The 15293-nt window shown below is 51.6% G+C and overlaps 1 protein-coding gene across 1 annotated transcript in view; it reads left to right on the forward strand.

The window, feature by feature from the left end:
• The first annotated feature begins 11452 nt into the window (after window positions 1-11452).
• The window catches only part of TIRAP (TIR domain containing adaptor protein), a 30756-nt gene continuing 26915 nt past the window's right edge, over window positions 11453-15293 (forward strand). Inside the window, exon 1 of the mRNA XM_083162817.1 lies at window positions 11453-11911. Within this exon, the coding sequence (XP_083018943.1) occupies window positions 11874-11911 (38 nt within the window). The 5' untranslated portion in view covers window positions 11453-11873. The remainder of the gene's footprint in view (window positions 11912-15293) is intronic.

Here is a 15293-nt window from a genome sequence, read left to right on the forward strand (position 1 = left end):
CCGGTCCCAGCCGGTTCAAGTATATTCAGGGATCATCCGTTGCCATCCATCAATCCTGAGTCCATGCCGGTCCCAGCCGGTTTAAGCATCTTCAATGATCATCCGGTCCCATCCGTCAATCCAGAGTCCCTGCCGGTCCTAGCTGGTTCAAGTACAATCGGATGTCCTCCGGTTCCAGCTGGTCCAAGTTTGTCTACTTCCACGTCTGTACTATCCTTCAGCCCAGAGACTCTATACTTTAACACAGATTTAGCTCAGTCCTCCAAGATGGAACTCTCCGAACAAGATCAAGCTCTTCTTGACCAATATATCAAAAATTTTCGGGCTGCCAGAAAACAGGCTGGTTCACAGTCGTCACCGAAGACTCAGTCCATAGATATGGAACTAAATTATATGGCTCTGTCTCTTTCCAAAGATTCCTTCGAGTTTTCTGCTGAATATCCCACATCTTCAAGGTCTGTACCCATGAGCTTAAGAGTTGGCTGTGTTTCTCTGTCTCATCCTCAAGTGGAACCTTCTACGGTACCTTGCCCCAACAAGTCTTCAGAAACCTCCAGTCAGAGCAAGGCAGTCTTAACTCTAGACATGGATTCTGATTCCGAGTATGATGAGGATTATGACTCTACCCCTTTCCTTGAAAATCCTGTTTCACCTTGCCCTGTCTTACCTCTGAGAAAAATTCAGTTAGATGCTAAAGATGGCTATCCGAAAGCCCCTGGATATCGAACAAGATTTAATTTGAGTCTTAGTGGTGCCTTAGCCTCAAGGGCCCGATCTTCTCGTCTCTCAGTTCCAGTCAAAAATACTTCAGTTATCCCTGATGAATTTGATTCTACGTCTTTCTCCAGTGGTCCTCTTCGTCCAAGTCAAGTGTTCCTTCCGGACGGAAGTCATCCTCATTATCGTGTCCAATGGAACGGGAATTCCGTTTACGTCGACGATGGATGGTCCACCTGTTCTGATGATGAGGCAGAATTGTGACTTTTCTTCAAAGTTCCTGAAGTGTCCGGTGGCCACCCGTAAAGGGGGGGTACTGTCACAATCCTGCCAGAACTCAGTGTGTTTGTCCTGTCTTACCTGCCTGTCAGTCTTGTTTCTCAGCCTGCTGCAGCAAGATCTGAGTATTTGCTTGTAAGAGCACCTGGGTGATTCTGATTCAGCCATTAACTCTGTGGTTACCACTTGAAAGATACAAGTTCCCTGTTGGCCTCATCCAGAGACTGTTCCAGGTGTGGCCATTCCCAATCACCCGGATGGCCAATCAGTGCTGCTCTGAGGGGTTATCCTCCCAGCCCTGCATAGACACTTTGCTTTTGCATTGTTGTCAATAACTTGGGAGGAAGCTTCAGCTTGTGTTCCTGCTTTAGCTCTGTGGTATTCCAGTTACCCAGCATTTGTATCCTGCTTCCAAGACCCTGCACCAGCATTCCTACACCTGTGAGCTTCCAAGACCCTGCACCAGCATTCCTACACCTGTGAGATTCCAAGACCCTGCACCAGCATTCCTACACCTGTGTGTCTCCAAGTACCTGCACCAGCATTCCTACACCTGTGTGCTTCCAAGACCCTGCACCAGCGTTCCTATACCTGTGTGCCTTCAAGACCCTGCACCAGTGTTCACCTGTTCCTGCATTACAAGTACCTGCACCTGTGCTTCCAAGTTATCTGCACCTGTGTTCATCTGTGCCAGTGTTCATCCGTACCTGTGCTTCCAGTTACCTGCACCTGTGCTTCCAAGTTATCTGCACCTGTGTTCATCTGTGCCAGTGTTCATCCGTACCTGTGCTTCCGAGTTACCTGCACCTGTGCTTCTGAGTTACCTGTGCTTCTGAGTTACCTGCACCTGTGCTTCCGAGTTACCTGCACCTGTGCTTCCGAGTTACCTGCACCTGTGCTTCCGAGTTACCTGCACCTGTGCTTCCGAGTTACCTGCACCTGTGCTTCCGAGTTACCTGCACCTGTGTTCATCTGCACCAGTGTTCATCCGTTCCTGCATTTCGAGTTACCTGCACCTGTGCTTCCGAGTTACCTGCACCTGTGCTTCCGAGTTTCCTGCACCTGTGCTTCCGAGTTTCCTGCACCTGTGCTTCCGAGTTTCCTGCACCTGTGCTTCCGAGTTTCCTGCACCTGTTCTTCCGAGTTTCCTGCACCTGTTCTTCCGAGTTACCTGCACCTGTGACCACTTGCACCCGCACGCTCCAGCATCTGCACCTGTGTCCACCTGTCTCTGCGTGCCTCAGTACCTGCACCCGCAACCACCTTCACCACTGCCTACAGTGCTTCCGGCACCTGCTCTCCAGTGGTCCAACTCCGTGCTTCCGGCACCTGCCCTCCAGTGGTCCAACTCCGTGCTTCCGGCACCTGCACTTCAGTGGCCCTACTCTGTGCTTTCCAGCTCCTGTGCTGCCGTGCCTCCAAGTAACTTATCAGTTCCCAGTTTTCCAAAGACTTTTACAGACTTTCAAATGTCCCCTGTACCAGTTCATTATATGCAATAAACATTACCCATTTGTATCCACTTGCCTCCGTCCTGTTTCCATTGGGTTGTCAGCTAGCCACCAAGGTCACTCCCGGGTCCCAAATCCCCAGTCGTGACACTTCTCCTCCAAGCGCCATTTCCCTCTAATCCACCACCCACCAATCCTTTCTCTTCCCAGCACCAGTTCCCTCTCCTCCACCCTCCAATCCTCTCGCCTCTACCACCAACCCTCTCTCCTCCACCGCCAATCCTCTCTCCTCCACCCCCAATCCTCTCTCCTCCACCTCACAATCCTCACTCCTCCACCCACCTATCCTCTCCCCTTACAGCAAGTATGGGCTCCACCCACCTATCCTCTCCCCTTACAGCAAGTATGGGAATCTCCTCTACCACCGATCCTCTCTCCTCCACCACAAATCCTTTCTACTCGAAGCACCAATCCTTTCTCCTCCCAGCACCAATCCTCTTTCCTCCACCTCCAATCCTCTCTTCTCCACCACCAATCCTATCTCCTACACATAGAAAATCCTCTCTCCTCCCAGCACCAGTTACATCTCCTCCACCCTCTAATCCTCTCCTCCACCCACAAATCCTCTCTCCTCCACCCACAAATCCTCTCTCCTCCATCCACCAATCCTCTCACTCTATCCACCAATCCTTCTCCTCCCAGCGCCATTTCCCTCTCCTCCACCACCCTCCAATCCTCTCTCCTCCCAGCACCAGTTCCCTCTCCTCCATCCTCCAATCCTCTCTGCTCCACCACTGGTCCTCTCTCCTCCACCCCCCAATCCTCTCTCCTCCACCCCCCAATCCTCTCTCCTCCACCCCCCAATCCTCTCTCCTCCACCCACCAATCCTCTCTCCTCCACCCACCAATCCTCTCTCCTCCAGCACCAATCCTCTCTCCTCCAGCACCAATCCTCTCTCCTCCAGCACCAATCCTCTCTCCTCCACCACCAACCCTCTCTCCTCCACCACCAACCCTCTCTCCTCCACCACCAACCCTCTCTCCTCAAAGCACCAATCCTCTCTCCTCCACCCACCAATCCTCTCTCCTCCACCCACCAATCCTCTCTCCTCAAAGCACCAATCCTCTCTCCTCTACCACCAATCCTCTCTTCTCCCAGCACCAGTTCCCTCTCCTCCATCCTCCAATCCTCTCTCCTCCACAACCAATCCTCTCTCCTCCATCACCAATCCTCTCTCCTCCCAGCACCGGTTTCCTCTCCTCCCCCTCCTCCTCCACCAATAATCCTCTATTTTTCACCACCAATCCTCTCTTCTCTACCACCAATCCTCTCTCCTCCACCACCAATCCTCTCTTCTCCACCACTAACCCTCTCTCTTTAAAGCACCAATCCTCTCTCCTCCCAGCACCAGTTCCCTCTCCTTCACTCTCCAATCCTCTCTCCTCCAGCACCAATCCTCTCTCCTCCCAGCACCGGTTTCCTCTCCTCCTCTACCACCAATCCTCTCTTTTCCACCACCAATCCTCTCTCCTCCACCACCAATCCTCTCTCCTCCACCACCAATCCTCTCTTCACCACCAATCATCTTTCCTCCATACACCAATCCTCTCTCCTCCATCCACCAATCCTTCTCCTCCATCCACCAATCCTCTCTCCTCCCAGTATCAGTCCTCTCCTCCACCATCAGTCCTCACTCCTCCCAGCTCCAGTTTCATATCCTCTTTCTTCCACCGCCAATTCTCTTTCCTCCACCACCAATCCTCTCTCCTCCACCCACCAATCCTTTCTCATCCACTCAGCAATCCTCTCTCCTCCATCTACCAATCCTTCTCCTCCATCCACCAATCCTCTCTCCTCCCAATATCAGTCCTCTCCTCCACCATCAGTCCTCACTCCTCCCAGCTCCAGTTTCATATCCTCTTACCTCCACCACCAATCCTCTCTCCTCCCAGCGCCCATTCCCTCTCGTCCTTCCACCAATCCTCTCTGCTCCACCCACCAATCCTCTCTCCTCCACCCACCAATCCTCTCTCCTCCCAGTGCCAGTTCCTTCTCCTCCACTCTCCAATCCTCTCTCCTCCCAGTGCCAGTTCCTGCTCCTCCACCACCAATCCTCTTTCCTCTACCACCAATCCTCTCCTCCATCCACCTATCATCTCTCCTCCACCACCAATCCTGTCTCCTCCACCACCATCCAGTGCCAGTTGTCTGCACCCTCCACCCAACAGTCCTTTCTCCTCCACCCACCAGTTCTATCATCTCCCCCACAGTATCAGTAACTACACTATGACCTGCTTGGATCCCCCAGTCGCGCGCAGTACACTGTCAGTATGCACAAATGTGTAATCAGGAAACACATTATCAGACATGTTGCGGAAAAGTTATGGGCATTCTTGGGCACTGACTGGGAGGTGTTTAGAAATACATGTCAAACTGGTCCGTTCAGTGAGCATGGTGTTAGAGGAGGTATGCACAGAGGCATAGGAGACCATGGTCAGATGCAGAAACTGCACCTCCATAGAGCTGGTGGGTGTTCAGATGACACTACTGGTGATGGCAAGTATGGGCATCACAATGCTTACACATTCAGGGCATGCAGTATTTGTGGGATGCAGCATCGGATTAACTGAGACACCAACAGTTAGCTGCGCAACCCTCCCGTGGGTGACGTGGTGCAGGTAGAATGTCAGGACCTGAATCGGGCCCAATGTCAGAGTTCATACAAATAAAATAAGGATATTTTGAATGCACAGCTCGGTAATGGGTTCATTATTTGCAATATCAAAACTCCTAAGCATTTCATATAAAACTTTGTAGTCTGGCTAAAGCATTTCAAATATCACCTTGTCTGTTTATATTATATAATACCTATTGTTACCATAAAGAGGCATGTATGAGCAAATGTGTTTTGCATATTGGGCCTGATTCTGGTTCGCAAAAACAAACTTCTTCTTTAATGGACAAAAACATTTGCACTGCAGGTGGGGCAGATGTAACATGTGCAGAGAGAGTTAAATTTGGGTGAGTTATTTTGTTTCTGTGCAGGATAAATACTGGCTGCTTTATTTTTATACTACAATATAGATATTAGTTTGAAGTACAAACATCACCCAAATCTTAAGCTGTGTACACACGGGGGCATTTTCAGCACATATCGCTGGCAATATTGTCGCTGAGCAACCATATTGCCAGTGATCTCATGTGCTGTGGGAGATATATCGCCGGGATCATGCTCCCGTGGCCAGCCCTTCATGGTCGCTGGTCACAGGAGCATGCTTCTCCGATTATGGGTAAAAATCGCTGGTCGCTGGTGCACAATGCACTATGCACCAGCGACCAGTGATTTCTAGTCAAAATGAGGTAGAGACAGAATGAGACAGAATAGCTTGCAATTTTCAGCCAAAATCGCTGGTCGCTGATGAAAACGGTGCACTGAGCGATATATTGCTGAGAGATATTGCCAGTACGACATCCCTGTCGGCGCCGACAGTCCGGAGTCCGAAGAAATCCATGTGGGAACCTATGGAAGGAAACCATACTCACCTGTCCCAGCGCGACGTAGTCCAGGTAAGGGTCTTTGCAAAAAAACAAACCGAGAACGCGAAACCAGCCGGACAGAAGGAGCCGCACGGTGTTTGTTTACATCGTGCAGCTCCGCCTCCCGAATGCCGCTATTGGCCGCCTTGCGGCCTAGCGGCCAATCAGGAGCCGCTAGGCCGCAAGGCGGCCAATAGCGGCATTCGGGAGACGGAGCCGCACGATGTACACAAACACCGTGCGGCTCATCTGTCCGGCTGGTTTCGCGTTCTCGGTTTGTTTTTTTGCAAAGACCCTTACCTGGACTACGTCGCGCTGGGACAGGTGAGTATGGTTTCCTTCCATAGGTTCCCACATGGATTTCTTCGGACTCCGGACCGCCGACAGGGATGCTGACATGGATACAGACGCCGACACGGACCAGGACATCAGGACCAGGGCTACCTACGGGCTCAAGATAGGTAAGTATCAGTATGTATGTGTTATGTATGTATTAAACTTTTATTTTTCACGTGTGTCAGTGTGTTTATTGTACTATTTCTTTTACTGTGGAACTACAAGACCCAGCGGGCCCTTTAATGCCCCGCAGGCTGGGACTTGTGGTTCTCCAAGTCCCAGCTTGCGGGGGAGGCTTGCTGGGACTCATAGTTCACCAGTAAAAGACAATAGTTTTTATTCTATTTTTTACACCATTCCATCAGCCCGATGCCCACCGCCCAGGGGCATCGGGGACAGCACCCCTTCATTGGGGGGTCCCCACTCCCCCAGGGCCCCTGGCCAGGCTGACTGGTCGGTAGGGTTAATGCTTTGGCCGCGGGACCTTATATAATAAGTGTCCCCCGGCTGTGGTATTACCCTGCTGGCTGATTGTGCCTGGGGCTGGTTCTTAAAATATGGGGGACCCCTAGTCATTTTGTCCCCCGTATTTTGGGAACCAGCCCCGGACCTGGAGCCTGGGGCTGGTTGTAAAAAAGCAGGGAACCCCTATTTGTCGGGTTTCCTGATTTTTTTAATACCAGCCCCGGCTCCTTCAGCCTGGTGCTGGTTACGGCAGTGGGGGGGGGACCCCATGCTGTTTTTTTTTTTAACGGGTAAAGGGCTACCCCTTTCCCACTGCCAAAAAAACGGCTTTTAAGCGGGTAAAACACTGCTTTTTACCCGTTTAAAAAAACACGGTATTTTTAAACGGGTACAGCAACCTGGAGCTTTCCCACTGCAGCTGTACCCGTTTAAAAAGGCTAAAAAAATGACATTTTACCGTGTAAAGCCTGCAGTGGGAAAGGGGCATTTGAGTAGCGTGTGCTGTTTAAGAAGAACCAACTTATTTCAGGGAGATAGTGCAGCGGGGGAACCCCTGTGTGAGGATCGAGTATCCTTTTTATTACCGTGTCAATTTGTGTATATTTTATGTCAATATTTCGCAACATTTTATAAAGAAATCAATGAAGGTTACATTTTATGTGAAATTCACCTCCTGTGCACCACACAGTGACACACTTTCCTTTTTTCTCTTTAATTGCCTTGTATTGTGTCCGTGGTAGCACCCCCTCCCGTAATTAATTACAGTGATTACCCTATTAAAAGGGTTTCCTATCATATTTAATCAATACACCTTCAGTGCGACTGGCACATCTCCGTTTTTTGTGTGTACACAGCGTAACTCTCTCCGCACATGTTACATCTGCCCCTCCTGCAATGCAGTATGGTTTTGTCCATTCAAGAAGTTTACTTTTCTGAGAGAACCAGAATCAGGCCCATTGTGTGTGGGTGTGAGAGTGTGGGTGTATTAACATAACTAGCACAACAGTTCCTGCCCTTACAGTGTTGTGACGCCTGTTTGCATGCCATTGACATGATAACTTTGAACAGGTTAACTAAATAAGAAAGGTGTTTCTCCAAAGGTGATGGTGATTATAAATTAAGAGAAAAGTCCAGGAGCAGAGCATTATGTCCCTCCTGGAGAGGGTCATGTTGGGAGGTATGTATACTTGGTTGGTTTGGCCGAGCACAGCTGCCCTGTTGCTGTTACTGGTCGGGTGCCTCGTCAGCGGGTATTTAGACTTTAGTGGGTGTGGACGTAGCACTCCAGACACTTGGATAATCCAAAGAAGAAAAGACTTTATTGAAGACAAGCTTGTCTTCAATAAAGTCTTTTCTTCTTTGGATTATCCAAGTGTCTGGAGTGCTACGTTCACACCCACTAAAGTCTATATATATATATATATATATATATATATATATATATATATATATATATATATATATATATACACAGTGGTCGAAGTGGAAATTTTGAAGTGGGGGTATGGAAAGATAGCAACGTTCTTCTGCGCATGCGTTCGGTGCGCGCGCTCCAGAAGAGGGGGAATGGTCACACAAGAAGGGGGCTTGGCCATTACACATAAGTGGGGAGCACAAGAGGTGGGAACCACAGTGGAAAAAAATAAGAGACATGAAGCAGAGAGAAAGATAAAGTGGTGAGAGAAGGTTGAGAAAAAAGGGGTCCATGGAGAGAGGCAGGGCCGGCGCCACCACTAGGCAAACCTAGGCATTTGCCTAGGGCGCCGGCCACTGGAGGGCGGAAAATGCCGCCCGGGTACCTGTCCTACCGGCGCTGTCTATTTCAATCTGGCGGCGGAGGCAGCGGGGGTCCCTGCAGTCTATTAAAAACCACGAGCGCTATCCGCCGGGCTATGCGGAAGCGCTTCTAGTGTGAAAACTCTGGCAGCACGGCGCACGCTGATCTCAGCCAATCAGCGTGCTGCCAGAGTTTTCACACTAGAAGCGCTTCCGCATAGCCCGGCGGATAGCGCTCGTGGTTTTTAATAGACTGCAGGGACCCCCGCTGCCTCCGCCGCCAGCTTTAAATAGATAGCGCCGAACGCCAGGTACCCCCCCCCCCCCACCCCGGCACCGGGGCGCCCCCAGCCCGACTCGCCTGGGGCGCTCCGGTGCCTTGCACCGGCCCTGGAGAGAGGCAGAGGAGAGAGGGTGAGAACAGGAGTAGGTGGGGGAGCAAGAAAGGGACCTGGTCATAGAATAGTTCCCTGGTTGAAATTGCTCCACAAAGCAGAACGATGCCGATGTTAGCCATGTTTGTTACGCTCGGAGACCTGGAGCTGACACACAGGTGCTGTGGCGTGTGCATGATGCTGCATGGAGGAATTGCTTGAACACAGTTCTGCCCCATTCCAGCTCACATTAACCCCTGCCCCTCACCCTGAAACAGATTTCGTAGTCCTCTGAATATATGCTTCGAAGTTGAGCGGTTACCTTTTTCTTTATGTCCTCTACGTCCTGAAATCGATGCCCTTTAAGAGCAGTCTTAAGTTTTGGGAACAAGTACAAGTCAGGAGGTGACAAATCAGGAGAATTTGGAGGATGATTAACCTCTACGATGTCATGTTTTGCCAAAAAGCGCTTCACATTGAGAGCACAGTGGGGCCTCGTTGTCGTGCAGTATAAGCCAGCTGCCTTTATCAATATTCGGTCGCACATAATAATTTTCAGTAACTCGTAGGTTTCACTCTGCGTTTTCCCAATTTTGAAACAAAACTTGATATTCACTCTTTGCTCCATCACCGACAGTGACACGCGCTCTAATGAACCACCTGCGTTTACCTTCGCCAAACCGGAAATGCTGACGCAATCACTGCGCATTTGTTCCACCTTCACGCCTCATTGGTTACGCTATCACATCCGCATGATGCCACATTCCTACACATTTTCATTCATTAACTACACGTACAGTCCTGGAATTTAATAGACACACCTTGTATATAACAATGTAATATGGCAATCCTGTACTAAGTATTATGTGATACGAGTACGTGGCCCAGGATAATCAGTGAGTAATGTTATGGCTATAAAAACAATGGGGCAGATGTACTAAACCAGGTGAAGAGATAAACTGGAAGGTGAGAATGCACTAGCCAATCAACTTTCATAGTATCTTCTCAAGAAAATCTGTACAGGGCACCAGGGTGGCAATTGCTGGGTACCTGGGAATAGGAATACTGAGGCATCTGAGGCTGGGAACACTGGGGCACTGTCCGGGCACCTGAGACTGGAAACACTGGGGCACTATCCGAGCACCTGAGGCTGGGAACACTGGGGCACTGTCCGGGCACCTGAGACTGGGAACACGGGGGAACAGTCCGGGCATCTGAGGCTGGGAACACTGGGGCACTGTCCGGGCACCTGAGACTGGGAACACAGGGGCACTGTCCGGGCACCTGAGGCTGGGAACACTGGGGCACTGTCCGGGCACCTAAGGCTGGGAACACCGGGGCACTGTCCGGGCACCTGAGACTGGGGCACTGTCTGGGCACCTAAGGCTGGGAACACTGGGGCACTGTCCGGGCACCTGAGGCTGGGAACACTGGGGCACTGTCCATGCTCCTGAGACCACTGGGGCACTGTCAGGGCACCTGAGACTGGGAACACCGGGGCACTGGCCGGACACCTGAGACTGGGAACACTGGGGCACTGGCCGGGCAACTGAGGCTGGGAACACTTGTGGACCAGCTAGACACCTGAGTCTGGGAACACCGGGGGACCGGCTGGGCACCTGAGGCTGGGAACACCGGGGCACTGTCCGGGCACCTGAGACTGGGAACACTGGGGCACTGGCCGGGCACCTGAGACTGGGAACACTGGGGCACTGGCCTGGAACCTGAGGCTGGGGACACTGGGGGACCGGCTGGGCACCTAAGACTGGTAACACTGAGGGCACTGGCTGGTGACTGAGAATACTGGGGGCACTGGCTGCGAGTCCGACTGGAGGTAGTTGGCGGCCGGTACAAAGTGAAAGTGGCCGCAAGCAGATGACACTGGGGCACTGGCCGTGCACCTGAGACTGGGAACACTGGGGCACTGGCGGACCTGCTGGGCACCTGAGTCTGGGAACACTGGGGGATTGACTGGGCACCTGAGACTGGGAACACTGGTGCACTGTCCGGGCACCTGAGGCTGGGAACACTGGGGCACTGTCCGGGCACCTGAGGCTGGGAACACTGCGGCACTGTCCGGGCACCTGAGACTGGGAACACTGGAGCACTGTCCGGGCACCTGAGATTGGGGACACTGTCCGGGCACCTAAGGCTGGGAACACTGGGGCATTAGCTGGTGACTGGGAGTGAGGACATGACTGGGAATACTGGGGGCACTGGCTGATGAGTGGGCACCTGAGGCGGGTAACACTGGGGGTATTGGCTGGTGACTGGTAACCAGGGGCGTAACTAGATATTCATAGGCCCATAGCAAAAGTTTGTAAGGGCCCCCCTATTTAGCAACTGATGATGATAAATATATGTAAAACATATTACTTAAACAGCAAAGATGGCCCCCCTGCAGCTCTGGGCCCCATAGCAGCTGCACCCCTTGCACCTATGGTAGTTACGCCCTTGCTGGTAACACTGGGGGCACTGTCTGGGCACCTGAGACTGGGAACACTGGGGGCACTGGCTGGTAACACTGGGGGCACTGGATGGTGAGTGGGCACCTGAGGCTGGGAACACTGAGGGCACACGGCTGGTGACTGGTACACTGAGGGCACTGACTGGTGACTGGTAACACTGAGGGCACTGGCTGGTGACTGAGAATACTGGAGGCACTGGCTGCGAGTCCGACTGGAGGTAGCTGGCGGCCGGTAGAAAGTGAAAGTGTCCGCAAGTAGATGACACTCAGAGGCGGCGGCTGGGCGGCTCCGGCTCCCGGTCACGGTCACTCCCCCGGAGGCTGCGTCCTGGCTTCCTCCTCCTGCTGGCGGGTAGATGCGGCCCTGAGTGTGTGCGCCGTGTGCGGGCACAGGACTCGACGCACAGGTCGGTGTTGCTGGCAGGGATGCGAAAGCCCTGGTAGTGCCCCCTGTGCCACAGGCTGCGTGGATGAGCCGGGCAGAGACGCAGCAGCCGCCGGTAAACAGGTGAGGATTCTCCGAGCTATAGTTACACCCGCCTAAGCAGTGTGCACTGCAGACATATGGGCACAGCACCGGGTACACTGTCTGACACCTATACACAGACAGCACCGGGCGAACTTACACCTGTACACAGAGACAGCACCGGGCACACTGGCACCTATTCACATAGACAGCACACCGGGCACACTGGCACCTATACACAGAGACAGCACCGGGCACACTGGCACCTATACACAGAGACAGCACCGGGCACACTAACACCTATACACAGAGACAACATCAGACACACGGCACCTATACACATAGACAGCAACGGGCACACTGGCACCCATACACAGAGCCAGCACCGGGCACACTAACACCTATACACAGAGACGGCACCGGGCACACTGGCACCTATACACAGAGAAAGCACCAGGCACACTGGCACCTATACACATAGGCAGCACCGGGCACACTGGCACCTATACACAGAGACAGCACTGGGCACACTAACACCTATACACAGAGACGGCACCGGGCACACTGGCACCTATACACAGAGACGGCACCGGGCACACTGGGACCTATACACAGAGACATCACCAGGCACACTAACACCTATACACAGAGACAGCACTGGGCCCACTGGCACCTATGCACAGAGACAGCACTGGGCCCACTGGCACCTATACACAGAGACAGCACCGGGCACACTGGCACCTATACACAGAGACACCACCAGGCACAGTAGCAGCTATAAACAGAGACAGAACCGTGTGCACTGGCACCTATACAGCACTGCTCACACGACACAGGAGCAGGCACACCAACACAGCACTGGGCACATTGGTACCTTACAAAGAAATAAGGTTTACCTAATGATAGACAGCACCGGGCACAACAACAAATATACACAGAGACAGCACCAGACACGACATAGGACTAGTCACACCGACACAGCACTGGGCACACTGACACATAGACAGCACCAGTTGTGGTATAAATAGTAGATGGAGTTTGATAGACAATCATATGGTCGACGGGCACACTAATAAATAATGACAGCACTGGGCACACTGGCACACAGAGACAGCACCAGTTGTGGTATAAATAGTAGGCGGAGTTTGATAGACAATCATATGGTCGATGCATTATATCGATTATAACAATAGGTCGAGGTACATTTAATTTACAGTATTAACAGGTCGACTGGTAATAGTTTATTATTATTTATTAGGTCGACGACGCACATAGCCGATGGTACATTTGATTGACATTAATTTGATCGGCCGTTAATAGATGACTTCCCATAGGTCGACAGTTAATAGTGTCTACCGCTAATAGATCGACAGTAATTGGTCGACAGCGTCTACCGCTTATAGGTGGACAGTAATTGGATCACCCGATCTCCGTACAGCTAACCTTATCTGTAGCATATAGAGAAAATTGGGGTGCAGATTTTATATTGTGCCCCAGGGGTTAAGGAAGGTACCCAAGGTTGCTGAACATGAGGTTTAGGTGGCTGATGGGGGTTGCAGCGCTAGCATAGCATAGTGCAGTGCCAGGTCATTCTGGTACCTGTTGTGCCACGTAAAAAATTAAGTCCGGTAAACCGTTCTGAAGAACGGTGTAGCTGGCCATCTACATGTAGACAGGTGGTGTCCAGGATTAGACGGAAACAATATAGTATGGCAACCCACTATAAAGATGGGATGCACGTCTACATGTCGACAGCTGGTGGAGTGACTAGGGACAGGCTGGCGGCGAACAGCAACCCATTGTTAATGTTAAGATGGGGTGCGCGTCTGCATGTAGACAGCCGGTGGGGTGACTAGGGGCAGGCTTGTAGCATCCATGTTTAGACGGCTATGGGGGTGCGCCGGAGGCAGTGTGCATCATGGATGGGGGTGTGAAATGGGTTATAGTGCTACCATAGTAGGGAATAGTGCCAGGGCATCCTGGTACTTGTAGTGGCACGGTAGAGACATAACGAGCACTATGTCTGCGCGTCTACATGTAGACAGCTATCGTGGCTGTTTGCGTGGTGGGGGTGGATGACGGGGTGAATGAGGTGGGTATAGGGACATGGTTGCAAAGGTAGCCGGGAGTATGATAGGGCGGGAAGCGGTCATCTATTAGACTGAACTTAGGTCTACAGTCATTAGGTAGACCCCACTAGGTCGACTGGCAGGAAGGTCGATCTGACTTAAGGTCGACATGGGCTAAGGTCGACATGACTTAAGGTCCAATTTGCATAAAGGTCGACATGAGTAAGGTCGACTGGTCATAAGGTCGACATGGGTTTTTTCACTGTTTTTTGAGCCGACATGTGCCGACAGGCGGTATTTCATGCCCTACCATCCACTAGGGCGTGGAGGAGGTTATTAAAGCTGTGGCGAGCGAAGCGAGCCACCGTGCCTGATGCATTGCGAGCGAAGCGAGCGATGCGAGGGTCCGATTCTCATTGCCAACGGATAAAAAAACAGTGAAAAACCCATGTCGACCTTATGACCAGTCGACCTTCCTCATGTCGACCTTTATGCAAATTCGACCTTAAGTCATGTCGACCTTGGCCCATGTCGACCTTAAATCAGGTCGACCTTCCAGCCAGTCGACCTAATGGGGTCGACCTAATGATTGTAGACCTAAGTTCATTCTGACAGATGTACCGATTCCGATAGGGCACATTGTGGCACTTGTAGTTCTGCAGCGGGCGCCTCCACTATGGTCAGCATAGTAACTGTCAACCTATATTAGCTGTTGACCAATGTCGATGTATTAATCATATGTGCTGTGGTTTATGTGACAAGTCGATTAGGACCATGCCGATGTTCCTGTTGTCGATGTTGTGGACGTTTACCTAATGAATGTTGATCCTATTTGCTGTCGTCTATGTGACATGTTGATCATGAGTATGCCGATGTTCCGTTTGTCGATCTTATGTGTCATTGGCATAATGAACGATTATCTGTACCGTCGCCTATGTGACCGGTCGATGATGAGTGTTGTCGACCTAATGTGTATGTCGACCATGTATGTGTAGGACATTCATTACTGTCGAAGATTAGTTTGACGCTCTAAGGGTGTCGAGCAGGAGATTGTCGATGTAAAGTAAGTCGATCCATGGTCCGGATACCGACAACACCGGGCACACTGATATACAGAGACAGCTCCGGGCACACTGATATACAGAGACAGCACCGGGCACACTGATATACAGAGACAGCACCGGGCACACTGATATACAGAGACAGCTCCGGGCACACTGATATACAGAGACAGCACCGGGCACACTGATATACAGAGACAGCACCGGGCACACTGATATACAGAGACAGCTCCGGGCACACTGATATACAGAGACAGCACCGGGCACACTGATATACAGAGACAGCACCGGGCA

Source organism: Crinia signifera, chromosome 19 (genome assembly GCF_055691185.1).
Source record: "Crinia signifera chromosome 19, ASM5569118v1, whole genome shotgun sequence".
In the NCBI taxonomy this organism is placed as follows: Eukaryota; Metazoa; Chordata; class Amphibia; order Anura; family Myobatrachidae; genus Crinia; species Crinia signifera.